General features: G+C 53.9%; 6 protein-coding genes across 6 annotated transcripts; 1 reads left to right on the forward strand and 5 right to left on the reverse strand.

Moving 5' to 3' along the window:
• Positions 1-882: 882 nt before the first annotated feature.
• On the reverse strand, positions 883-13,509 carry B0T26DRAFT_680162 (uncharacterized protein; the record flags this gene model as incomplete). The annotated part of the gene is made up of 6 exons (XM_060440456.1): positions 883-977; positions 1,041-5,168; positions 5,316-5,459; positions 5,511-5,570; positions 5,621-13,397; positions 13,462-13,509. 6 exons carry the CDS (start codon positions 13,507-13,509, stop codon positions 883-885), a joined length of 12,252 nt encoding a protein of 4,083 aa, XP_060291579.1.
• A 2,350-nt stretch (positions 13,510-15,859) lies between these two features.
• On the reverse strand, positions 15,860-17,544 carry B0T26DRAFT_726771 (ribosomal protein S6e-domain-containing protein). Its single transcript, XM_060442833.1, has 6 exons — positions 17,360-17,544; positions 17,163-17,242; positions 17,101-17,107; positions 16,676-17,038; positions 16,378-16,545; positions 15,860-16,323 (listed from the first exon to the last, which is right to left on the reverse strand). Exons 1-6 carry the CDS (start codon positions 17,363-17,365, stop codon positions 16,228-16,230), a joined length of 720 nt encoding a protein of 239 aa, XP_060291580.1. The 5' UTR covers positions 17,366-17,544; the 3' UTR covers positions 15,860-16,227.
• A 352-nt stretch (positions 17,545-17,896) lies between these two features.
• Positions 17,897-19,665, forward strand: B0T26DRAFT_457080 (putative diphthamide synthesis protein-domain-containing protein). Its single transcript, XM_060435131.1, has 2 exons — positions 17,897-18,378; positions 18,454-19,665. The coding sequence occupies exons 1-2, from the start codon at positions 18,195-18,197 to the stop codon at positions 19,626-19,628; spliced, it is 1,359 nt and encodes a 452-aa protein (XP_060291581.1). The 5' UTR covers positions 17,897-18,194; the 3' UTR covers positions 19,629-19,665.
• A 1-nt stretch (position 19,666) lies between these two features.
• On the reverse strand, positions 19,667-20,906 carry B0T26DRAFT_457031 (Ctf8-domain-containing protein). Its single transcript, XM_060435130.1, has one exon. It carries the CDS (start codon positions 20,642-20,644, stop codon positions 20,099-20,101), a length of 546 nt encoding a protein of 181 aa, XP_060291582.1. The 5' UTR covers positions 20,645-20,906; the 3' UTR covers positions 19,667-20,098.
• Positions 20,907-21,419: 513 nt separating this feature from the next.
• B0T26DRAFT_655496 (aldose 1-epimerase) lies at positions 21,420-22,741 on the reverse strand (the record flags this gene model as incomplete). The annotated part of the gene is made up of 2 exons (XM_060438630.1): positions 21,420-21,802; positions 21,877-22,741. 2 exons carry the CDS (start codon positions 22,739-22,741, stop codon positions 21,420-21,422), a joined length of 1,248 nt encoding a protein of 415 aa, XP_060291583.1.
• A 2,045-nt stretch (positions 22,742-24,786) lies between these two features.
• Positions 24,787-26,651, reverse strand: B0T26DRAFT_743732 (P-loop containing nucleoside triphosphate hydrolase protein; the record flags this gene model as incomplete). The annotated part of the gene is made up of 7 exons (XM_060444300.1): positions 24,787-25,591; positions 25,644-25,969; positions 26,033-26,194; positions 26,248-26,283; positions 26,342-26,361; positions 26,415-26,499; positions 26,553-26,651. The coding sequence occupies 7 exons, from the start codon at positions 26,649-26,651 to the stop codon at positions 24,787-24,789; spliced, it is 1,533 nt and encodes a 510-aa protein (XP_060291584.1).
• Positions 26,652-26,702: the final 51 nt, after the last annotated feature.

The following is a 26,702-nucleotide window of genomic DNA, read 5'->3' on the forward strand; positions in this document are numbered from 1 at the left end:
GCAAGGCTACATAGATATAAAAACTTCAAGTACAGTTCAATTGCTCAACTGGTTGCTGTCCCGCGGCAAATGTTAAGTTGTGTCATCTAATTAGGTGCGTGGTGATTGGCATAAGACATTTCACTATCGTGATAAATCAAACTCGTGGAAGTCACTCACTCATCGATGGGGTTGACGAATAAATAAATAACTACAAACTCCAAAGCCGTCTCTCAGGATACCGTAGAACCATGATGGATCGAGTTTTATATTATTCCTAAAAAGTCAAACAAATCTTCAGATTGAGAATAATGAAGGTTGTCTATAGCCCACAGCAGAGTTCCAATGGAGACACGCGAGACAAGAGGCAAGGATAGTCACAAACTTAGGCAGTATATCTAGTTCAGCATTCCGACTATGCCATCTCCAATATAGACATGACAACCTACTACTAGGCCGTGAAGGGGAATTTTTTTTTTTTTTAAAAAAGGCAATGTCGTTCTACCAAACCCGCTGCCCAGGGAGTAAAAAGCAGGATCGGCGACCTGCACTTCGCCTTTCCATGCCCTTCCCACCTTCAAGCTCGAGAATGGCAATGCTGCAGAAAAGACCAATATACAATACAATAAATACGCCTCCAACCAGCCGGCCAGTGCCGCCACCGGTATTCCTACCCCCCTTCGCTCAGGGCAAATCCCAAATACCTATACACTGCCGCACTCTCCACGACAAATCGGGACATTCTGTCACCTTCCTCCACCAATACCCATCCCAATGGCACACGCTACCTTGAGACCGAAAATTAGGGACTCTCCGAGCCCAGGTATTTAGTTCGCTTCAAAATGCCAACGCCACACCTCTACTAATTGATGTATATGATCCAGCTGTCGAGGCTTCGTTTGTCTAGGCAAAGCCGAAGTAGTCGCTACCAGCTGTGATAGCCTTCAGCAACTGGCTACGGAGGGTCTCGTAGCTCTCGTACTCGGGAAGGTCAAGTTCTGCGCGCCAAGTTAGTGTTTTGTCATACGAAGCATAATACAAACGGAAAGGGATAGACTCACGATTAAAGCAAGTGTGCGAGCTGGGAAGCCGCTCCTTGTTGCCGTAGTCCCGATGTATGTTGAACTGGCTGACGCCGTTCATACCCTCAAGTTCCTTGAAGCCGTTGAGAGGGACCTTGGAGGTTCCAGTCACAAACTGGAGAAGCTTCGCCCGCTCTTCCTTGTCGAAGGAACGGATGGCTCGCCAGAACCACTGGATTTGTTGCGAGGCTGCCGAGTAGTTGTGGTACTCGGTGTTGCTCTTCCAGTCATCAACGTCAATGTCTGGCAGGCCCGAGATGAGAAGCTCGAGCTCCTGTTCGTTGAAGATGGCGATGAGCTCCTCGGGGATAATGTCATGGAAGCCCTTCAAGAAGTGCTCCATCTGGTCCTTGACCGAGGCCAGAAGCTTGTGCTCCACGATGAGGCGAACATATTCGTGCTTGTTCTCATCCGTGACCGGAATGTTGCGCCCGTTTTCGATCAGATCAACCACCTTGGTGACGCCAAACTCGTCGTCCTCGACCGAGAAGGTCTCAACAATAATGTCTGTAATGTCGTTCTCGAGCATCCAAACAAGCGACTTGTAGTAGTCGGGGTCGAACGATTCCATGTCCTTTACAGACACAGGCTTGCCAAGTATGCGCTTGTAGACGGCACGGCTGAAGTAGCAGTCGAGGACACGACCCTCGTACAGCGCCTTTCCGATGATGCGCCCGATGAACTTGAAGAACATCAAGTGCTCGTCGTTGATGCCGCTGAGCTTGTTGGGGTGGAACGTGGTGCGGTCTGACGAGACGGGGATGAAAAGCGCATAGTTGGGGTCAAACATTTGTCTAGCTAAGACCTGGAACCACTCGCGCGTAACACCGCCAGCGTCCACACCTTCCTCGCCATGGAAGCGAATGTTGAGCTTGCCAAACTTCATCTCGGCGCCCGACTTGAAGTAGAGAGACCGGAACGAGTCGTGGAACACTTGCTCGCGGCGGACAGCAAGCTGCAGCGGCTGGTATGACGGGCGCGTTTGCTGGTTGCCAGTCTTGGAGTGCACGCTGCGGTTGAAGTAGTTGCGCTTGTTGTCAAATTCGAGCACCTTCGGATTTTTCACGAGAAGCGAGAAGGTGCCAGACATGAGCTTGGGATTGTGTCGCACCAACTCATTGAGAATCCGGCGGTGCTCCTCGGTGAAGGTAAAGAACAAACCAGCAATGCGGTTCTCGGGGGGCGGACTAGACAGGAGCATATCCTTGCTTGTCACGCTCTGCGAGAGAGGGACATCTCCCAAAGTGGTGTTCTTGCACACGACCATCAGCGACTCGATAAGCGGCAAGAGTATGGTAGCCACGTTGAGCATATTCTCTCGTAGCCGAATCGCGCTCAGGCAGTTGCTCAGCTTGTCCCACATGGTGCCGAATGTCGGGTTCCAGTACAAGGATCCCAGGAGGTCCTCTTTAGTATGAGCATCGCCTTCTGTGGTGCTGTCCGACTTCTTGCCCTTGTTGTCGAAGAGGTGATCAAGCGCAGTCAGGACACGAAGAAGCTTGTTTTGCTCCGACGCCCCAGGCGAGAACTTAGCCAGCGCAACGCCATGGATTTCGGTTCCAGACTCGGCCTTGAGGATATGCGGAAGGAGATCATCGAGATCTGACAAGATGTTCTCGCTGAGAACCCTAGCCTGGCGTACTAACTCGTCTCCAAACGTCTTCTTAGCTCCAGGGATGTTGGAGAGGTTCTTGATGGTCGAGATGGTGTTCTGGAATGTCTTGGAACTGCATTCTCGGGCCACAAAGATGTTGATAACGAGCTTCAAGTTGTGTTCCGGGACCGTGGGCGGCGTAAGTTGCCGCACCTTCTTTTCCTCTTCGGGCTTGGACTCCTTCACTGTCGAGCTCTCGCCTTCGGTCTGGGCTATGTCTTGTGCCGGATTCCCTGCCGTGCTCTCTTCAGTCGAGGTCGCGGTAGCCACCTCTGGAGCCTGCTGGACAGGAAGCTGGTCATCGTACGCGTTGGCATTTTCAGCAGTTGAGTCGGCCTTCTCCCCTTCGGTTTCCTTCTTCTTGGCCTCCTCTTCGGCCTCCTTACGTCGACGCTCAAGTGCCTGTAGCGGGTACGTGACCTTATTAAGCAAATCTGCAAGCAGCTGCATGACAGCCGAGCTCTCCATGACGAGGCTTCGGTCCAACAGTCCAAGGAGGGAATTGATTGCATATTTCTGGGCCTTGGGGTTGATGTCTTTGCCTTTGCCCTTTCGGCTTAAGCTTCGCTTGAGGGTTGAGGCGACGGTTTCGTGCTCTGTCAAGAAAAGAGAGGGCACATGGGGGTTCTTGGAGGCAAGGTCCACCAAAAGGTCGAGGCATTGCTGGACAACCAGGAGAGGCGAGATCTCGGAGCTGCCTGAGATCTGGCTGCTGTTTGTGCTCATGTTTGTGAATGTCCTCTTCAGGTTGTTTGGCGTCTTGGCGTCCTTCTCTCTCGCTTGCCTGGCCTTGAGCGACAACTGACTGAAGCTGCGCTCGACAGCGTCCATATCTGTGCTCCCGTCCTGGAGAACTTGCAAGAGGGTGGAAATGACCTCGAGACGGTTCTGGCGGTTCTCGCAGACGTGAATGAAGACCTCGAAAAGGTGGCTGCGGATGGAGCCCTGCTGGGTTACAAACATGAGCCTGAGGAGTGTAGCCACGCCTGCCTTGTCGAGCATCTGCACAGTAGACCGCCGCTGAGATTTGGTATCAACCGCACCCCTTGCTTCGGCAGCTTGGCGAACAACGTCCCGGGCACGGGCTACTATCGCACGAGGTGCTCGGTGGAGGTTACGCTGTTGCTGAGCGATGGCGCGAGCTTCTGCCGCCAGCCCAGGTGGCAAGTGTTCCATGATTTCATCACCTTGCTCCATAAGGACCTGCGTCCTGAGCTCCTCAGGGAACGTCAACAGGATACTGGCTGTATCCATCTCCGCAGGACCAAGGTCTTGTCCACTAGCGGCAGCTTCCCGACGCTGCGCATCACGTTCGCGACGGCGGCGGTCTTGCCGCTCCTGCTGGACGATTTCCATCCGCAGCTCATCGGGAAGGGCTTCTAGAAACTCCTGGAAGACCTCGGTGTTCTCTCCTTCGTTCTCACGCTGCTCTCGAGCCTCAGATCGCCGGCTGCTAATAGTTTGGGCGATGACTTCTTCTCGAAACTCCTCCGGAAGGGCAGCAAGGTATTCAGGGTCGATACCAAGCTCGGTGACATCGATCTCCTCACCGCGGATAATGGTAAGGACACGCGGTACTGGAGCCACGGCCTGCTCGGGTTCGTTTTGGCCCACTGGGTGGGATTCAACGCCTTCCATGTCTTGAGGACCGCCGTGCCCACTGTCTGAAGCTGCAGCCTGTGCATCTTGGCCTGCGGCTTGCTCCGCTGCCTGTTCGGCAGCTTGCTCAGCAGCTAGCGCTGCTGCTTCGGCCTGCTCACGCTCTATGCGAGCGCGCTCAAGTTGACGTTCGCGTTCCTCTGCTTCCTGCTTCTCTCTCACCGCTTTCTCCTCGGCCTCTTTGGCCTCTCGCTTCTTCCGCTCTTCTTCTTCGCGCTTCTTGCGCTCCTCTTCCTGCTTCTTCTTCTCTTTCGCTTCACGATCCTTGACTTCTCTCTCGTGTTGCATGGCGGGTGGTGTGAGCTTAGCGATAATAGCGCTGAAGAGCTTGGCAGACTTGTCGGTGTGGTTGTTGCCGAAGACCATCTTGGCTTCCTCCTGCCATCGGTCAACCGTCTGCTCAGGAGTAAAAGACACGGCATGGTGTGGTTCTTGGTAGACATCGCGTCGGGAGTCGGAGCGACTCTCGCGGCCGGAATGGGTATGGTTCAACGGAATGTTGAACTGGCGGACCTCCCCTCGCGGGCCTTCGGATGTTATTTGAAAGCTTAGAGCGTGGGGACCACGTGCGGTCATGGGCAATGACTGAACCAAGTCGTTAATAAAGGCCAGGGGCCCGTCAGCCGTATTTCCGATCATGGTATGGGGGATTCCGAAGCGGATCATATTGGTATTGCTAGCCCGGGGCGCTGAGTCTTGACCAGATCGGGTGGCAGAGAGCAGAAGAGGATTAACACCGTCGTCCGTGTTATTTGCCGCTTGGCGAGGGCTGGAGCGAATGTAGCTTCGGAAATCTGCAAGCCTGTCAGTCTCTTGTTCTGCGACACCACTACCCTCTCTCGACATGTCTCCGGCCAAAGGAGAGGGCATGTCCCAAAGATCAATAGCCCTTGAATCCAGGTCCCAAAAAAGAGGCTGGGTTGGCAACTCTGGAAACGTACCGCCAAGAGGGTCACGTCCTCCGATCATGAACGGCGTTGTGGGGAACGGGCTTCGTACACCCCCGTGGTGGAATCGATGGTTGGGGTTGAGAGCAATGTCCCACCCGAGCCCCATGGGCATAGCAGGAGGCGCCGGGTCGTCACCTGGATGTCGAGTCAGGAAGGAAAAAGGTGTCATGAGGGAACGGAGCCTACGTGGATGGCCCTGATCAAAGTACAGCTCATCGTCGTCTGCCTCATCCTCTTCTTCCTCGTCTGCTCTCGTTAGCATGGTTCGCGAAAAAAATACGGTCGGTGGGGCTTACCATCTTCGCCATCATCTGCGTAGTGATCCTCAAAATCGGGAATATCGACTTCATCGAGATCATCGGCATCCATTGCTGAGCGGATGATGGGGGGGAATCGGTGGTTTTCGTGGATACCGTGCATCTGTGCCTCGTGGAGGTCTTGAGCCTCGGCCTCGTAGTCGAGTTCCGCTTCATCCTCTTCATCCCCTTCATCGGTGTCGCTCTCCCAGCCCGAGGCACCGTCGTCGTGAATGGCATTGCCATCTTCGTCAACGATTTCGATCTGGTCCTCCATGTCGTCCATGTCTTCGGAATCGAGGTCATCATCGTTATCTTCGTCGCTAGGTTCCTCGTCATCCTCGTCCATGTCATCGTCGTCGTCACTATCATTATTGTCGTCTCCCATGATGACTTCCACGACGTTAGGATCGCCAGGCAGGCCCTCAATTTCACCCATCTCCCCAAGCTCTTCGTCTTCATCGCTGGGATTATCTTCCCCATCTTGAGACATTTCATCCCCATAGTCCACTTCATCGTCATATGGCTCGTCGTCATACATTTCATCGTCTGCTTGACCTATTAGTATCTCGGGACTGGAAGGATAATAATCGGGAGAGCCATAAATACCCTCTTCCGAGTTTTCCGAAAAGTCTTCCTCTCGTCCGGGCTCAAGCATGCCCAGAGTTGAGTTGCGGTAGAGATCCGGAGTTTCCTCGCGATCATCATCGAGATCGGAAAGAGATGATGACGAAACGACGTCGTCCTCCACTTGATCTGTTGAGGTTGCCGGAATAATATCAGACTGGCTGAGTAGGTAGGCAGTTTTGGTCAACGATCGTAGGACACGAAGAATGTACTTGATGGTACGCTTGACATTTGGAAAGGTGAGGTCAATCTCAGCGATGGAGGCCGTCAGAGCGGCGAGATAGCCCTTCTCATACATGAGACGCTTGAGTTGCCACTGGGACCTCGTGAGAGCTGGATCTGTGCCGCGGGGGTTGCTAGGGGCCGACTCCTTGTCCTTTTCACCAATCATTTGGCTCATCAGCTCGGCGAGGCAAATCATCTTCCCATAGCGGATATCAAAAGGCTCTCCCGGAATAGACGTATCCTTGTAGGCGCGGAGGATTGTATCAAGCACAAATCGGCGGACAAAGAGCAGATCGGGCTCGTCATCGTACTCGAAATTGTCGCGGTTGCGATCGATTGGCTTTTCGCCAGGTCTCGTCACGAGAGCCACGAGGACAGACTGAGCCTGGTTGGAGGTTGCTGCCTTCTTCTTGATCGCGATCGAGTCAAGTGTTGTGTTGGTTTGACCCAAGCAAAGCAAATCATTGATCAGGTAGTTCAGGACGCTAGAACGAGGCTTGATGGGCGTGTGGTTCTGGATCGGTGCACTGCGCTTGAAGTTGATGAACTCTACCTTCGCCCGGTTGAAGTTCTGCAGCAGTTCTGCCAGGCAGTTAAGCAAAAAGCATCGATACACAAAGATGGGGTGGTCTTCGGCCTTGAACGAGGGCTTGCTAGGCTTCTTGTCCTTATCCTTGGCTTCGACCGCGACAGCCTGCTCCTCTATAGGAGACTGGGGAGTTTCGCCACCGGGGCCAGGTGATTCGCTCGCCGGCTTAGAGTCCTTGGGCTGGCTGTTCGAAAGCTCCTTGTCGTCGACTTCTCTATAGTTGAGCAATTCGCAGAGAAGAAAATGAACAACACCATCTGGATTCTCAAGTACCGGCCGCTTGAGTTCATTAGCTGGCGTCTTTGGCGGTTCCAAAGCCTCCTTGTCCTTGTTCTCGGACTCTGTCGACGGCTTCACATCGTTGATAGTTAGGTCCTCTGTTGCCTGAACCGTGGGTTCGACTGAGCTATCCTTCTGGGGTGCTGTTGCGTCAGTCGCCGGCTCTTTCAGAACCAGATTGAAAGGATGCGGAGGGCCGTCTGCTGATTGTGGCGACCAGCGGTGAAGCTTGATCAAATCCGACGTGGCCTCGATGAAGATGCTTGGCGCTCGGAGAGCGACATGAGAGAGATGCCTCAGATACGTGTGCAGATCAAGGGCTCGAGCGTTCCGTTGAACTGCCGAGCTCATGTACTGACGAATATAAGACTCCATCATCTGGCGGATTGTGTCCTCATCTTCCACTATGTGGCGAAGTACGAGCATTAGGTTGTCTGAAATGTGAGACTGCTTGAGACGACCAGAGCCAGCATTGCAGGATTGCTTCGCCATAACAAACAAACGTTGCAAGTTCTTCTTCTCGCCGATAGACTTGGCCATAGCGTGATCTCTGGTGAGGATAACAAGAATCCGCAGCACTGAAATGGCGAGAGACTCTTCCTTGCCGACTCGTGGAAGTATGTCCAGAATGGTGCCCAAAAGGGTAGAACGGTCGTCATGGGACAGGTTGGATTCTCTCTCCACCATCACCGGCAACTCAATGGTATCTTGCTCGCTCGTAGGGGCCTTCCACTGGACCTCTATCGGTTGGGAGTCATCCGACAGAAGAATCTCAAAAATGAGGAGAATGTATGGCATCCAAGGGGGCAACTCGTCTGAACTAGCAGGAGGAAGTTTGAGGAAGCCAAGATAATCGCCAATGTTCTGCTTCAGGGTTGGCAAAGTGGCCTTGAAGAATGCCTGATTCTGAAGAAGCAGGGACAGGAGATGGGCATAGGCTGCGATGCTCTGGCCTGCAGCCTTCTTCTCCTCGTCGTCATTCATTGCAAAAGACATGAGAGCATTAGCCAAGACCTCTCCGACTTCTGTGCGCTTATCGTCACCATCAGTCTTCAAGAGAGTGCTGTTGATCAGGTCGGAAACTTCAAACACCGAGTCGGGATGGGCCCTAACGACATCAAGGCAGCGATCGATCAGGTCATCGTGGAGTTTCGCCCGCTCCTCGTTCAGGTCTTCCCTGGTCACTGCAGGAGGGGACGGAGTCTCCGAGGTCTCAACTGACAGAGCTGCTAAGGTCTGGTCAGGCACTGAAACCTCCCCGCTTGCCTCGGCACTGGCAGAATGCTGGCTTGACGTGTCGTTGCTATTGTCATCGGATTCATCAGACGACTGCCCGATACGGTCGAGGATAGAGTCGTCCATGGTATCCCGAAGAAAGTTATTGATCGCTGCAGGCACCGGGTCTAGTGCCATTGGGTCCGCCGCCAGCAGGCTCGCGGCAGAAAATGGCGTGTTCTGTTGATCGGCCTCATCTGGTTTGGGTGTTGATGGGGCTTTATACGTGTCTTCTTCAGGAACAGGATTACGCTTGCCAGCCAAACCCTCCGAGTGGTTTCGGCAGTAATCCAAAGCATCGTCCGACTTTCCATTAGCACGATAGACAGCTTCCCGGGCCAACTCTTCGTCATCAAACTTCCGATCCAGGGTCTTAATTTGCTCCGTATGCGCAGACCAATTGAATGGCACCGACTCGCGTGCCTTGAAGATCGAGGGCGGTCGGGCCTTGTCAGACCTACGATAGGCAGATGTCTCTTGGTCGGCAGCCGTGATTGTCTTGAGAATGTCGATAATCTTGCTCAGAAGCGGTGTAGTCGCCTTCTCAACAAGCTCTGACTCCCACAGCTTGCGAACGACTGGCAGAATAGACATCCGCAACTCTACCACGAGCTGGTGCCCGTGCTCCTTACCCCTGTCCGGTCGGGGACCCAGGTGAAGTTGGGTAAAGGCTTCGGATACGTTTTTGCCGTTCACAATGAGAGAATAGATTTCCAGTATCTTCTTCATCCCGACAGCCGCCAGCCCCGACTTGGACTGATCCTCGCCTTCGACAGGAGCCTTGCAAACCTCGTCGGCAAACTTTTGGAGCATGCCATTCAAAACATCAATTCCGCCATGCTCTTTGAAGGCAACAAGCACAGGTATGATGAGCTGGAAATTACGCTCGGTTGACGTCCGGGTTGGATCAATCAGCATCTCATGAACCGTGTGAAACATTATAATCCAGTGATGAGATGCCTTGGTCGTCAGCTCTTTAAAAGGTGGCTTCAGTTGCTCCAGAACTGCCTCCGCCAAAGCTTCAGCAATTGTCAGATGGTGTGCGCGGCTATAGGGATCCGCGAGACGCCGGGGACAAAGAGCCTTGCCGATGGTTTGGAAAAACGGGATCGTGGATGGCAAGATCGAGTGCAGAATGCCGTGAAGGGTTTGGCAGTTTTGGAAGGTGACAGCCGACTGCTCTTCCTGTGTCGGCCGCTTGATCACGGACGATTCCGCGTCCAGACTCTGCAAGGCGCCAGGGAAAACATCTGCAAGAGACAGGTCTTCAACGGCCCTACCATTAGAAATGAATAGATCGCCGGGGCCATGCCCTGACGGCTTCGGGGACCAGTGTGGAGGGACGAGATTCTCAAGAGACATTTCCTCTATGACGACGTCACGCAACAGCGGCCCCAGACGCTTGATCAACCGGGTGTAGTAGTCAAAGACGTTGGCCGACGGCAGATTGGTCGCGCCCTGTCTGGAGGAGTACGGGAAGCACTGGAAGAGAATCTTGATGAGGCTCTGAAGATTGACCAACGCCTTAACGATTTGTGTTCCGTTGGCGACCTTGCGGACCAACGACTGGTCCCATTCTCCACTCTGATCCAAAAGTGACAGATCAGGGATGAGAAAGGGCGCAAAGTATGGATGGGCGCCTTCCCGTGTGGCTAGTGGCTGCAGCTCATCGACCGCGTCTTGGATGCGATTGAGGAGAGACGGTAGCCCCACCACATAGGATCCCTCAATAAGAAGCGCAACAACTTGCGCAAGCAGACGCGATGCCTGTGTCTCGCCGAAATTGGAAGGGAGACTGGGAGCCTCTGAGAGTTCCAAAAGGAATTCAATCCCGCCTTGCTGGGCGAAGGTCGTCTTCAAGTAGGAATTTCCCATGACGCTGTTGAAAAACGTCGAGACAGCCAGGATATACGGCGTAATCTCAGTATAGACAGTCGGCAAGGTTGCAGCCGGCGCTGGTCTAGTACCTGAGCTGGCATCAGACGACTCCACGGTCGGCAGGGCGGCGTCTACCATTTCTACATCAGTATCCACGGAATCAACCGCGGTGGCCTTCTCTTTCCCCTTTGCCGACGCTGTTGCACTTGTGGACTTCTCCAGTAAGCTGCTGTCTGCAGGAATCGAGTCTCCGTTGGGATCGGTGACATGCAGCTTGGCTCCCCATCCTGCATCTGTAGACTTGACCTTAGCTAAGTGCACAACCCTAGCAACCATGTCCATGATCGCGTCCGAAATCGCAGGCCGCAACGCTGGATGGTGTCGGGCGAGTTCATCAAAACTATTGCCAACGTTTTGGGTCAGTTCAGAGTCTGTTTCCAGGCAGTGAACATGCTGCGGGCTCTCAAAGATCTCGAGAAAGGCCTCCAGAGCGCGAGACTGCACAACCATCTTCATTCCGCGGCTATTCAGCGAGATAGAGTTCAGAACGGTAGGGATGGCATTGATGGCGTCGGAAGAAGGAAGGATTCCATGGGCTAGACCGTGTCCTCGGGGTGCCTCGAGCATCTCCTGAGTAGGGGGATGCGGCCGTTCGTCCGAGTCGTCCGAGTATGCTGGAGAGTTAGGTTCCTGGTCCTCATTGGACTCGGAGTTCTGGGACTCGTCTGGTTGCCCCAAAGCGACAGGCTGGCCAGTGAGGGCCTCGAGAAAGGTCTGGACCAGGCCCGACTCCGAGATTGCGGCAAAGCTGGTTGGATCGTTATTGATAAAGTCGCCAAGCAGAGTCACAGCATTCGTCCAGACCACGGATCCGAAAAAACGTGCCTCCTTAATTATGGAGCGGAGGCTGGCCAGCAAGGTCGAGTTGTCCACCAGGTTTCTCAGTAGGCGATCGGTGTTGCCCCCAAATGTATAAGCATTAGTCATGACGTGGTGGATAAACTTGAGAAGCCATTTGAGGGTTTGCTGCTGATGAAATGGGATTTCGTAATCCACCAGGTGAGCATGGAAATCGGGCTTGGTTCCTTCGCCAGCCGCGGTGAGGGTCTGAGAGAGAGAGACGGTGTGTATTATGAGGTTGGCAATGCTATCCAGGCCCGAAGCGTTGCTGAATGTACCGAAAGCTCCTTGGAACCCGTAGATGAGGCTGTCAAGGAATGCCAGAACCATGCTGTAATTGCGGCTTGCAACCCTCGAGCGGAGATTGAGTATCTCGACCAAGATATCCATCAGACCGGCGGACACCATCTCTTGTCCAATCCTAAACGACATGGCCATGTGAAGAGTGAGGCCAAACAGGTTATTTCGCCACTCGTCCAGCTCGGTCTTCTTGCCATCATCCGCACCAGGCGGATCGTCCTTCATAGTAGTCACTGCCTTTCTAATGACATATAATAGTACACCGTGATTAACATTGGCGTTGAGGGACGACAACACGTCTGGATACTTGGACTGGAAGTTAGAGATGGCCTCAAGCAGTGCCAGCGCGATGGCCTGGAGCCAGAGCGAAGTATCGGCGGCGCCATCAACAGACGGGTGGATTAGTTCAGCGAGCTGGTACACTAGCTGATATCTTCGGGGCTCATCGTTATCCTGCTTCAGTGCCTTCTCCAGGAAAGTGGCCTCGGGGTGAATGTAGGCGAGGTTCGTGATGGCCAATAGGCGCACAGCCAAAGCCTCTTGCCGAACCTCTGACGACCCGAGAAGTGCTTTGCAGATTCTCAACCGGCTGAGGAACTCGTATCGATAGCTCTTTGGCATATCAGAGGGACACTGTTGCAGAAGGTCATAAATAGATGTCGACTGGACCGTAGACTGACGAATCTCAACAGATTTCGGACCCGAGTTGCTACGGTCGTCGAAGGCCGTCCCTTGGCCCCGGTTAGTCGGGCTATCCTCGGATCCCGGGGGCCGGTTTGCGCGGGGCGTCTGAGACGTGCTGGTTGTGCTCCGTCGCAAGGGTGTTGGTGTTGCGGGAACCGACGAAGGGCCTCGATCGACTGCTGCAGTCGCCTCCGGGGCCGGGATTTCTGTCGTCTCCGTCTTGGGATAGTAGACGAACTTGAAATCTCCCCATCCGTTCCAGCGGCTCTCGTCAGCCTGGCCAGGCGCAACGATGGACACTAGATCATTGGCGTACATGGAAGCCACGTTCTTGTGGGTCGCGCCAGGAGCCTTGTCCTTAGCCTTGCTCGCTGAAGCACTCGGAGTAACCGGCGGCACATCCGAAAGCTTGATGATGGGTGTCTTCACAAAGGCCTGGGCCAGCGTGTGCACGCGGTCGAGCTCGATGTTGTAATGGTTTGCCAGCAAGGCCGTGTTCATCTGGCGCGAAGGCACGTGGAGGCGCTTTACTGAAGCCTGGTAGCGCTGGGCGAGTTCCAGTCCGACTCCGAGTGTTGCACGGACAACGCTGAGAGATGATGTATTGAGAAGATCATTAAGATGAAGACTGCTGGCGTAAATGCTTCTATTGCCGCAATGCTCCAAAAGCATACGGGTGAACTTGAGAATTGCTATCACAAGCTGACAGTCTCCATCATCGCGGTATCCCAGCTCAAGCAAACGCTCCTTGTCCCACGGGTGCTCATCACCGTAGAGGACCGGTGCACCGCTGTTCAGAAGGACATCGCAGCCAAAGTCTCGCATCTGGAACTCCTCGTGCAGCCCGTAGGTCGCCGTGATGGACTCGAGGATATTGTCGAAGCGGTTGAGTAGCGGTATCCAGTGGTATAGATCGCCGCGTGGAAACGGCCATCTCGACGGGAACTCATCGAGCTTCTGGGGGATAAGCGGCAGGGGCGCAGACGAGGCAGCAACGACGTATTCCTTGAGCCACGGGGACTAGAGGGGCACACGGACATTAGCTCGAGACACTTCAGGCATGACACACGATGCGACAACTTACCAAAGTCTCCCGGTGCTTGGGCTGCATAGACTTAGTGATCTTGCCCATCTTGACGATGCGGCCGCGCCGCTAGGGCGAAAGAAAAAGGTAGAAGCTCCCCCTCCACAGCCGGCTCGTCCAGGTCGCGGACGCAGCCTTACTCGTTGAGGCGCAGCCTCGGCCAAATCGAGAGTGGAAATCGAAGCACAGTCGGCAGAAGCAGGATGGGTTGCAGAATGTGCAGAGCGAGAATAAAAGTGGTAGTGGTCTGACGCTGATTTCGTAGTGAGGTGTGCAAGCGCCTTTTGGGGGGTGTTAAGGAAGGTGGGTGGATCGCGAGGGAAACGCAGCCGAAGGCCCGAGAGGCTTCGCCGAACCGACAGTTTTAAGGCAGGTGCAGGCCACCTTTGAATGTCTGGGGGGCAGTGAGGCTACTCGGAGTGCAGGGCAAGCGAGGGGGAGAGAACGACGCGATCTTCCTCGCGAACGATGAACAGGTGCAGGTGCTGAGAAATCGTGGTGTTGGAGAGGTTTGGTTTAAGATGCCGAAAGTAGCACCAGACCTTTTTTGGCGAGGAAGGGTGAGGAAGGTAATGACGGCAGCAGTTGTTGGTCAGGTACAAACACCTTAAAAAAAGTCCGGCCGCGGTAAATGCCGCCCAATGGCGCCTTTTACTCCGGCGGCGCCATAAAGTGGGGCCCAAGCTCCCCAAGCCGTCCCCTCACTTACTGACCTCAGGCTCTGGACCTCAGGCTCTGCTCACCAACCTGCCCGGGCACCTTCCTTACCTAAGTTGAGTTGTCGATTCCACTTCAAAACCCATTCTTTTTGTGACAACTATGGAGTCTTTCAAAGCCTATATTTTGGACGTCTATCTGGAATCTTCACAGCCTTTCTGGTTCACCCGAAGTCTTTTGTTGATAACGACATGTATCCGTACCTGTATGAAAAACGGCTGTTTCCTAAGGGGCTCATTGCTATCGCAAATATGACAGACACAGTTTTACGACACGGCACTTCTGCAGAACGTGGAGCATGAAGCGGAGGCAGCTTCGAGCTACATTTCAGTCATTGTACGAAACGTCCGGGATCTTACCTGCATCGGTATGACTAGGACATAGTGATCATTCTAGACATGAACAATTTAGTAGTGACATTAGCATCTTTACTTGCCAGTTGGCTTATTTCAGACACTAGGGACGCTTCAAGCTCGCTGTTATTATCCGCAGATTTGAGCTCAATATCGTGACTGAAAGACGTTTCTACACGTGCCAGCCTTTGGGGATTGTATAAACCTACTGACCAACCCCTTGGAAAAACTCGAATTGAACTCTGTAGCCGCAGCGGTTGTATGGAAGTTAAAACCAGAACGCCCCTAATCAAAAGTTCAAGGCCTAATTTTGCTCTACACTTCAATCCATGAATGTTTGTTGATGTGGTACTGGGAACAAGGGAAAAGCCACCGTAAATAATCCGGCTAGGAAAGGCTTTTGATACCTAGATGTTTTTAGAGGAGAGACAGGCCTCTAGGATTGTAACATACCGATTCCAATAGCCATTGCCGCCCTTGGTCGTAAAGCGGTAGGGCCTTAGAGCCCTTCAGATCTTGGAAACTCCTCCGCTAATAAAGGATAGGACTGTATCTAGGTACACACAGCCGTTCTCGCCACCTCGCCGTACGCGTGTACAGAGGCAAGCAACTAACTCTCCACAAAGCTGAATGGACTTCTAGTCCTGGAAGGTTACGGCCACAACTATCCGCCTTGGGTAGCTAGGTAGAAGCCTGCAAAGACCACTTTGGTCAATGACGGTGTAGGAAAAATGGCCGCAATAGCCACTGACCTGTAGACGAAACGTGGCAGCGTCTCTCGTAACATTAACTGCCGGTGAAGTGTTGCCTGAGTCTGGGCAGGTAGGTAGGCAGGTACCTAGCCCATAAAGGACCTAAAATCTTGGATTTGGTGATAGAAAGGTTAATTGTCGAATGAGTATCTTATGAAAGAACACCTATACGGAAAGGCACGCAATCACCGTGGCTGCTCGAATTACTTTTTCCAGTCGCACGGCAGTGGATCAAGGTTATACGTATTAAGAACCCCAGGGGCAGGCAGGTTAGGTTCGGTAGAACTCAATGACTTTCTTGTGAACCCCCGGGTTGCTTCATGCTGTCCTCTTCAAAGCCTCATGATCACGCGAGATCATCTGCAGTTCTGGGGCTTCGCACTAGCGGAACCTCCTGCTTTCTAGCTAGATTTGTTCCTATAAATGGAATACCGCCTGGCTAAAGGTTATTTGGTGTCTTGAACAGCTCCTAAGGAAAGGTCAAAGATTCATGCTCTCCAGCCCTGACGCCCAGAAAGAAACCCATGGCACGTAAGGTAGTTATATACCTAGTCACGTACGGCGAAGCACCCAATACAGATTGATGAGGGTAGTCTAGTATATTGGCAATACTCCCCTTTTGCTAAGGTCCATGGTCAACAAACGCTACAGCGACTGGCGGACGAAATCTACAACCCGCAACGATACCTAGACGGCGCCTTCGCAGGGTCAATCACAGGCTCCTGAGTTTCACTGCTCACTGCCACCATCCCTAAGTGCCCAAACAAGATCTGCGAGATGAAGGAGAAGCCATAGATATCATTTATGACGGGAACTCTCATTCCCAATATCTCGTGTAAGGTCTCTATGCCATGTACACGTCCGAAATGAGTTGGCAAGTAATCACGCCATGGCCATTTTCCCAAAGCAACCGGAGACCCATTATCCCATCACACGCTCCACGCCTACTTGTGCATGGAGCTCGCCCGTCGCTTGCGGATGTCGGCCTTCTGTGCCTTGGCCTCAGCAACACGCTTGGACAGAACGGCAGCGTACTCGCTCTGGAAGTCGGTTAGCATTTGACGGGGTTCCTTGCAGGGTTAGATGTAACATACAGCCTCATCCTTCACCTTCTCGGCCTGACGTCGCTTCAGGGCAACGCGGTGGCGCTTGTGTTGGAGACGCTGGGGGGTGACCAGGCGCTGGATTCGAGGAGCCTTGGTGTAAGGCTTCTTGCCCTCGCCCTTGGGCTGGATCTCACGTCTAATGACGTACTTGCGGACCTAAGTACCGAAGAAAAATTCCACTATTAGCCTCCAGTTTTCCTCTCAGACTCTACCCGAACTGTGCGATAAAAATCGACGCAGCTCTAGGGCAGGCGATGACGGGGTAGGCCAATAATGTGGCACGTACATCGTCATCCTTGCTGAGGCTGAAGAACTTCCGGATCTTGGTAGCGCGCTTGGGGCCGAGACGCTTGGGGTGGACTGTGTCGGTGAGGCCGGGGATATCCTGCTCACCCTGCTTGACAACAGCCAGAGCAAGGACGGAGAGGTCGGCGCCGACGATGCAGCCGCGGACGGACTTGCGCTTACGCTCGCCAGTGCGGCGGGGGCGATAGCACGAGTGGCCCTCGGAGAGCAGGAGGCGGACACGGTGGGGGGAGATGACACCCTGCTTCATCGGGAAGCCCTGCTTGTCGTTACCGCCGGTGATGCGGAGGACGTAGCCCTTCCACTCATCGCCAAGGGGCTCGGCCGAGACCTCAGCGCCCATCTATTCGGGGTCAGCATTTCCGTGACGTCGCTGCGGCTTGTGGTTTCTCGATTCGAACTTACGCGCTTCCTAAAATGTTGTATTAGCAATTAGCCGCAAGAGGAACAGATTGGGGAAGCCATACTCGTAGAAGTGTCTGAGCTTGCGCTCATCCTCCACCTCAATCAGCTTCTGCGAGCCGTTCGCTGGGTGCGAGATGTTCAGCTAGAGACCGGGGTTAGCCTTATTTCGAACGTCCGGAAGCCGTCAGCGGCCAAACATCTGCTGCAAACATGCAGAGACATCTCGATTCGTGCTGAGAGCGCGGCGGGCTTGGCTCACCTTCATCGTGGCGGTGGGTGCTGAACGACCGTACTTGGAGATGTGAATTGAGACTCGGAAGAAATCCAAGAGAAGTTTTTGTGTGCAAGTCGCCAGATGTTAGGGCTCAATTTCGTGCGGGTCCTGATTGGCTGCCGAAATTCGTAGCCCCATTATTACACGGGTGCTGTGCAGTGCCGCGCTTGGTGTGCGGGGGTCGGCGACCAATCGCCGCTAGTGTCAAGCTCTGCGAGCCTTGACAAAATGCACTTGCAAGAACAGTCTTGTTAACGCAGAGCGCATTGATAAATCGGGAGAAATACTCCTTTGGCCCAGTGACGCTCTAGTATCTGATGGCCTTTATCCCATTTTCTAAATATTCTTAAGGAATCATTCAAACTTTATCTCAAGCGATAGCCTTCTAAATACATACTCGCTCAATTCCTCAGGGTTCCTTATTCAGCCATCTTTCAGCACCTTGATTGGCCAGTCTGTAGGCTCTTGTTCCCCAAGCCGAGACCTACAAGTATCAACTTTCCGTATCGCCCACCGTCACGTATCTGCAAAACCGACCCCAAGCTCTTCGGGACTCATATCATATTTCGAGCTCCTTTTAAAAAGATCCTCAAATTCGGTTTTGGTTACTCTCTCAAAGCCCGGCCTTGAAATCCGTGATTCAGCAGAGCTCCCCAACTCTTGCGCCAAGCATTGCGAACCGTCAGGCTTATATTGGGGGGTGAGAAAGGGGTGAGAAAGAAAGCAAAAAAGACAGAGCCGAAGAGGACAAGTCTGTTCCTGGATTGACCTGGGGTCTGTATTCTCGTTAAAAAAGAAAAGAAAAGAAAAGACAGATATAATGGAGGACGATCGTACTCTAGTCGATCTCGGCATCGCTGCAGACCTCGAAGAGGACCAAGCGCTCCAAAATGTGGTGAGGCAGCCCAAGAAGCGGTTCGTGGGCAGGAGAATGGCGGCCGAGAATGCAGCAAAGTTTAGTACGGGCAACAACGCCTCGATCGAGGACAGTGGCGCTATTCAAGGTACACGATATTTTTATTTTACATGACAAAACTTAGAGACGGAGAGTGGAGGCTGATATTGATCTCATCTCACAGTTGCCCAGCCGAGGAGAGCGCCTCGGCTGCTGAACCAGGTGCCGCCCGAGATCCTGAATGACCCAGCGCTCAAGGAGGCCATGGCTCTCCTCCCAGCCAACTACTCATTTGAGATACCCAAGACGATCCAGCGCATCCGGTCGCTTGGGTCCAAGCGTGTGGCGCTGCAGATGCCCGAGGGCCTGCTGCTGTTCGCCACGACCATCTCGGACATACTCACGCAGTTCTGCCCGGGCATCGAGACGCTGATCATGGGCGACGTCACGTACGGCGCATGCTGCATCGACGACTACACGGCGCGGGCCATGGGCTGCGACCTGCTGGTGCACTACGCGCACAGCTGCCTGGTCCCCGTCGACGTTACCAAGATCAAGACGCTGTACGTCTTTGTTGACATCAGCATCGACACGACGCACCTGCTGGCCAGCCTCGAGCGCAACTTTGCGCCCGGCAAGACCATCGCCATGGTCGGCACCATCCAGTTCAACGCCACCATCCACGGCGTGCGGGCGACGCTCCAGAAGGCAGGCTTCCGCGTCATCGTGCCGCAGATCGCGCCGCTCTCGCGCGGCGAGATCCTCGGCTGCACGTCGCCGGACCTGTCGGCCTACGCGGCGGGCGGCGACGATGCAACGCCCGTGGACTTGATCCTATACCTGGGCGACGGGCGCTTCCACCTCGAGAGCATCATGATCCACAACCCGGGAGTGCCGGCGTACCGGTACGACCCGTACTCGCGGCGGCTGACGCACGAGACGTACGCGCACGACGAGATGCAGGACCTGCGGCGGCAGGCCATCCGCACGGCCAAGGGCGCGCGCAAGTGGGGGCTGATCCTCGGGTCGCTGGGCCGTCAGGGCAACCCGCACACCATGGCGCTCATCGAGCGCCGCCTTGCCCAGCAGGGCACCCCCTTTGTCAACCTACTCCTCAGCGAGATCTTCCCCGGCAAGCTGGCCCTCATGGAAGACGTCGAGTGCTGGGTCCAGGTGGCCTGCCCGCGCCTGAGCATCGACTGGGGCTACGCCTTCCCGCGCCCGCTGCTGAGCCCCTACGAGGCCCTCATCGCCCTCGAGGAGAAGGAAGACTGGGGCAAGGGCGCGTACCCGATGGACTACTACGGGAAAGACGGGCTGGGCAGGACGAAGCCCGCCGCGCTAGCAACGACTGCCTAGGAGTTCATGGCAAGCAGGCCGCAGTGAAATAAAAGTAAAAATAAAAACAAATGCTCTTCGGACCTATTTTTCGCCTTACTCAGTAGTTGCTTGTAGATATTTCTAATTATGCATACCAGTAAGTCCACCGCCACGGGTTGTACCAGTAAATACACACCCTCCCCCGAATGCTTTCTTATGAGAGCACCTTATTCCCATCCTCAACAGACTCGGAGACGAGCTTTCGAGACCTAACCCGTCGACGCTAGGCTCACAAGACGTACATGATAAGATTCTCGAGAGATGGCCGTAATCCTTCACAATAATCGCGAGCAGTACCGTGTACCTCCCTTCTCCCACTACGGCTCGGGAATCGCATCGCATCGCATCGCATCGCATCGCATCGCAGTGATGTCGCATCTAGTACCCTAGGCCACGATCTTCCCACGATCTTCCCACCCCATCCCCTCCCCTCTCAATAAATCACTCACTCACTCAAAAACCTTCGTCACGGGCTCAGGCCGCTGCGAAAAGACCAGCTTGTACTTGACGATATCAACGACCTCAAGATCCGCATCTTCCCCCTCATTCTCCTCACCCTCCTGCTGCAGTCCCCGCCGCCGCCTCCTCAGCACGGCCACGGGGCGGGGCAGTTTCTTGACCTCGCCCGTCAGGCGCTGGTGTAGGCCGACGCTCATGTGGACGCGCTTCATCCAAGCGGGGTCGCTGGCGGCGAGGTCGTCGGGGCGGTAGTCGGGGAACTCGAGGCGGCCGATGGCGAGGGCGTTGTTGCCGCTAGTTTCATCTACTTCTTTTTCTTGGTGGCTGTTGAGATGCTCGTCATCGTCGCCGTCACCGTGGCTGTGCTCGTGCTTGGGCGGCACGTTGATGGTGCCCTGCAGCTCGAGGATGGCGAGGCCGGCGGGCGTCTGCAGTAGTCCCGGCAGCGGGGTTTTGTTTAGTTGTTGTGATTGTTGCTGGGATGCCTGGTTCCTGGGGTAGAGTTTGACGGATGATGATGGCTGTGACGAGTCCATTGTTTCGTTATTGAGTGCCCTCCTGCTTATTACAGGCCGGGGATATTCACTTTTCTTGGCCCCAGTTGTATTGTACAATACTTTGTAAGGTGCTGTTTTACCACGGCCCGCAGTGGAAGGCTGTGGCGCGCATTGCGGTGCGGTTAATACTCCGAAACCCGGCACACTTGAAGAATATCCTTGGCGATGGTTCACTATTCTGTCAATTCCTCAGGTCTATTGTGCTGCGTATGTTCGGGTCAAAACTGATGAGAGATTCATGAATGATGCATTATGACACGCTTACGTAATTTTATCACCATCACTTCCTCGAACCCAACATGGTATCAACAGGCGGTGGATAATCATTTTCATAATAATTAGGCAACTGTATTTTATTGCCTTTTTGTCACCTTATTATCTTTAACTTCAAGTATTCGTAGGTGTTGTTGATCTGGTGGCAGTGGTTATTATTATCTAGCGTGATGTTTAATTAGAGAATGAATTGACTCTAGCGGCGAAAAGCACCCCAACTACAATGTGATAGCTTCATCCCAACGGTTGTCCGTGCCCAGAGGCTGTATCAATAAGAGGACGCCACAAAGTTTATTAAACAACGAATTATTTGTATTGAACCACACTGGCTTGCAACCACGCTCCAAAACTAGTTCCATACGCCCCGTAAGACCAAAGAATAAATGCACTTCTTTTCCATTTTACATGCCGGCTTAAATAGCGAGTTATATTGCCTCCCCCCACAGCACTACTAGCGAAGCTGGTATCGCACACAACTATCTTATAACGGCGTCGCTGTCGAGTTGATGCTGAACCGGTAGCTGGCCTGGAGAACGTATGGGTCACCACCCGGCTCAAAGATCTGCTTGCTGCTGCGCTGCCATTCCGGCTGGTTGATTCCATCGACCCAGTCCTCCACCTCGAGAACGACGCACCCATACTGGGGGATCGTTCGCGGGAATTTCGGGTTGTCAAACAAACCCTGGGTCTTCTTTAGCGCCATCGACCCATTTTGACCGTTGCACGAGTACATCTGGAAGGCTTCCTGATCCGAGTAAACGTCGAGCTGAATACCTGACCATGCGGACTGTAGGCGGGCCACAAAACCGTCCAAGCGCCAGTCATAGGGGCCATCTTGGTCGCGGTTAACTAGCCAGCAGTTGTCTGTGTCACGCAACAGTTAGCCTCCTATCGCAACCCTAAAAAGACCAGAAAAAGAGAAATATCCCATGTCTTACCATATCCAGTGCAGTTGAAGCCGCAATTACCCTCGAGCTCAGGATCTGAGAAGCTGCGCCCTATTTGTTTTGGCGCGCTCCAAAAGTCGTTTACCGATCCCTCTTTGTTGGCAACAATGTCGCCGGTTGGGATGAGAATGTTATCTACGGCCACGCGTTGGCCGCTATATGGTAGGTAGAAAGTGTGGTTCAGAACACTCTGCGTCTCGTTGTTGGCAAAGCCATCCAGGTTCCAGTATGTGTGGCTGCTCAACATGATGGGCGTCTTCTTGGTCGTGGGGATGGCAACCATCTTAAAATCCCAAGTCATGTTGCCAAGCGTGTAGGTAATGAAAGAGACTACCTCTCCGGGAAACCCCTCCTTGCCGTCCGGGTCGACAATGGAAAAGGTAATGCTGGTGTTGCTGTGGGCAACGACGGTGAAGTTTCGCCAATCCCAACCATCCGGCCCACCATGAAGCGTATCAAGCCCAGCTGGGTGCTCGGGGGTGGGATTCTCGTTGGCCGTGATCTGATAGGACTGTCCGTCTAATTCAAAGGAGCTGTTCTTGATACGGTTTGCGTAGCGGCCAGGGACTCCTCCAAAGTGGGGGTGCTGCCGGTCAAGGGTATAGTAAGTGGCGTTGTCAAAGCCTGTCACGACATCTCGTTGTATGCCGTACTGGTCCTTGATAAGAAGGTTTGAGACCGAAGCCCCATAAGGGACGAACGCTGCCGAAATGCCTTGTCCGTGGATCCAGTATTTCCCGTCCTTGTCAGGCTTTGGAACTGGTTTCTCGACTGTCTTCTGGCTCCTTGAGGCCGCAACGTTGACGCAGACTCCACTTAGGAGTAAAGTTGCTCCGGAGAGCCAGTCCAGACGCATGTTGAGTGAGAGGGCGAGATTTCGCCTTTACCCCCTAGAACCAGACTCCCAAGTAGAGACAATGTCGGCAGAGAGAAGAGAGGAGAGGCAGAGGCAGAGGCGACGGTGGGCTGCCTTTATATGAGTAGAAATGGTCTTAATATGCGTCTATAATTGAGCTCCCTCATCGGTAGGGAGACCCCGGCGCATGCGGGACGGGCGTATATAAGCCGTGGCAGGTGAGTGGTGGAGATGGAGGGAGCTTGATTCCCGCTGTGGACGGGACGGGCTTGGGACGAACTCTAATTCATCTGGTTCCCCTAGACGGGAAGAGGGTAAAAGTTGGGGTAGAGGCAGAGCGAGTGTGGGTAGGCATGGACCTGCGTTGAAGTCTAGAATCCGTCCGCCGTTCCCACCTTCAGCTGAGCAACTCGGGCGAGCAGGCCTGTCGAGAAACAGCAGGTCGGTGAGCGAAAACCTGGAAACGGAGCTCTGTGCAGCTGCTGTGCAACGGTGGTAATTAGTTTTCATGACCGGTTTTCATCCCAGTGCCATCACATGGGTACCCAGAACAACGACTACCTTCCTACTCGGCTCCGCGTTGAGGATGCCGGACGACAAGGGTCTGCTCACCGTGATAGTGTCGTGCAGCTACGGTCGATTGTGTGGGGAATTCAAGCCACGGATCCCTCCCAGCAGATCGGATCACGGCGGGCTGTCTTCTTCTTCCTCTTCTAGCGCAATGCTAGGGGCTGCACTGAGTGCTCGTGGCGTGGGAAACCTGATTGACTCAACATTAGGCGACGCGCTTCTCCCAAGGTAACTTTTTTTTTTCATCTCCTGAGCCCGCCCAACATTCGCTGTGAAGTATGAAACGGGCCGCCATACCGGTATTGCCAACCGAACAGGGAAGCATGGGCTGCATGGCTCTCGCAACAAGCAGCGGCGGGCTCTCGCACCCAGACTTGACAGAATCACTCACCGATCAGCACCCCTACAAGTAATAAACCATGAGAAGCAAATCATCTGCCCCGGAGGAAACCGTGGATGAAATTCCCATATGACGTTGCAATAAGGGCCGAGACTGCAACCAATGGATGGCCTTGTCATTGGCGCGGCTGTGGTGCCGGGGTCACCTTTTGGAGGCGTTCAGGGTGAAGCAAGTAACCAGCGTCTGGTGGCACATGAACTGCGGGGTTGGCCTCCACTTTCCGTCCCACACCCAGCCAGATCGTCGAGTGCCTGCCGAGATGGGTATCTGCCTCTATTATCCATGGATTGGAAGTTACCGTAGATGCGAAAGAAATAAATTTGTACCAATTGTCTGATTCTTTGTAATTTGTTAAAGGCTCACCGTTTTAAAAGGTAAATTGATACCTATAATATTCAACCACTTCTCTTGCGCCTTAACGATGAATCGAATCATGAGCGTACATTGAAGTTACTAGCCATTCAACTCACATTACTCCGTCATTCCCATATATGCATGTCTGTACATATACCCAAGTTACCCACGGCATCAAGCATAGAGGCAACTAGCCCGCCCGCCCGCTCCCGTGAAAGATCATGCTAGCAGGGCCAATTTCGGGATATTCCGCGCAGATATAACCTATACCCCGTAACCTAGCTTGTCCCGTCCGCTCAAGCTTCTGTCCCGTCTCCCCCGAACCGGCCGCTTCTATGCGCTCCAATGACGAGAAGACTACGCTTTTAGTTGCACACTATGCTCGTTATATAATAGACTGAGAAGAAATACACAGCCCGCCCTCCTCACGACGACGGAATTGAACTGCGCCAAACAGCACGGCAAGCTACGGCAAACGATCGAGGCGACAAGCAGCTTTGTTTTGAATACCAATGAATCCATAATACTGGTTCAATTCCAATCTACAACACCGCGACCAAACAACGTCCTATCAGATACAAAGTCTTGCGCCAAACATACAGAATGCAAGTTCCACGAATAGGGCCTTGGAAGGGAGGAAACAATAAAAGCCACTACTACCGCGTGAGGGGGCAAAACACAACGTCACTATAGTCTCTAACCAACCAGCGAACGACCAGAATTATGCATCGATCAGGTTCTCCTCGCCATTGTCTCTGGTATCTTTGGCCGGCGCGGGCTGGTTCCCAGCCTTGGCTTTGATCGCGCTCGTTCTCTGGTAGTACTCGGCGATGATATCGGCGGGGATACGGTTCAGCATGCCCTTTTTGTAGATACGCAGCAGGCTCCACGCAAGATCCAGGGACTCGAAGATCGTCCGCGACTCGTACGGCTGCTGGGTGATAAAGGTGCGCTCAAACTTGTCGAGGAACTCGAGCGACAGCTTGTCTTCTGCAGAAAGCGCTTCCTCGCCGACGACCGCCTTCATTGCAGCCGCATCACGGCCAATGGCGTACTTTGCATAAAGCTGGTTCGATACGTCGCCGTGATCCTTTCGGGTCATGCCCTCACCAATTGCTGACTTCATGAGACGGGAGAGCGACGGCAGCACATTGATGGGGGGGTAGATACCACGGTTGTGCAAGCTTCGGTCGACAAAAATCTGGCCCTCCGTGATGTAGCCTGTCAAATCAGGAATCGGGTGGGTAATGTCGTCGTTGGGCATAGTGAGGATAGGAATTTGCGTGATGGAGCCATTCCGGCCAGCGACACGACCAGCTCGCTCGTAGATGGTCGACAAATCGGTATACATGTAACCGGGGAAACCACGGCGGCCGGGAACTTCTTCTCGGGCGGCCGACACTTCACGTAGGGCGTCGCAGTAGGCCGAAAGATCTGTGAGAATAACCAGGACGTGCTTTTCGAGTTGGTAGGCATAGTACTCGGCGGTTGTCAGAGCCAGACGGGGAGTGATGATACGTTCGATTCTACCATCTCGTTAGCAGGCTTCCGGAGACCTTGACCAGTATGGGCTCTTACGTTGGGTCGTTTGCAAGGTTGAGGAACAACGTCACGCGCTCCAAGCTTCCGTTCTCCTCGAAGTCGCGGGTGAAGAACCGGGCGGTTTCCAAGTTAACACCCATGGCGGCAAACACGATAGAGAAGTTTTCCTCGTGCCCATCGTGAGTACCCTTGTTTGTTAAGCCCTGCTTCTGAACCAAGCTCGCCTGCCGGCAGATCTGGGCGGCAATCTCGTTGTGTGGCAGACCAGCGGCGGAGAAAATAGGAATCTTTTGCCCACGGGCAATCGAGTTCATCGTGTCGATGGCGGAGATACCAGTCGAGATCATCTCCTCGGGGTACACCTGTCTCGTCTTTAGCGACTTGCGCTACCGGGCTGTGTCTGCAATCGAGCTTATCGGACTTACTCTTGAATAGGGGTTAATGGGGCTTCCGTTGATGTCCAAGTACTCCTCGGCCAAGACCTTGGGTCCCTTGTCGATGGCTCGCCCTGAACCGTCGAAGATGCGCCCCAGCATGTCTTCCGACACGCCGAGCTTCAAGCTCTCGCCCGTGAATTTGACTCGAGTCTTGCCCTATAGTCAGCTGCTGCCCCTAAGTCCCATGCCAGTATTTGCCTCACCTTCTTCACATCGATGCCCGAGGTGCCCTCGAAGACCTGTATACTGGATCAGCACATAGTTCCGGAGCTGGTCAGATCAGTCCACATATAGTACCTGAACAATTGCTCGATTTCCTGCGAGAGAGCCGTCAGCGGGGGCTGGAATCGGTTCGGAGGGGTGCACCTACCTCGAGCCTCAAGGACCTGACCAGATCGCTCCGTTCCATCGGGGAGGGTCAGGGTTACGATCTCGTTGTACCGCGGGTATTTCACCTAGCCTAACAGTTAGAGAGCACATGGAAACGGGAAGGGGCTGGGCCGCCAACATTGTCTAGGATGACGAGAGGGCCATTGACGCCGCCGACGGTGTTGTAGCGGAGCCGGGGCGCCACCGAGTACGATGAGGATTCCCGCGGGTCGCTCATGGTGAATGGCGAGCGTGTAGGCTTTTCTCTGGCAGACTATCGATGCGAGTC

This window comes from Lasiosphaeria miniovina, assembly GCF_030549165.1.
Source record: "Lasiosphaeria miniovina strain SMH2392-1A chromosome Unknown B0T26scaffold_7, whole genome shotgun sequence".
Classification (NCBI taxonomy): domain Eukaryota; kingdom Fungi; phylum Ascomycota; class Sordariomycetes; order Sordariales; family Lasiosphaeriaceae; genus Lasiosphaeria; species Lasiosphaeria miniovina.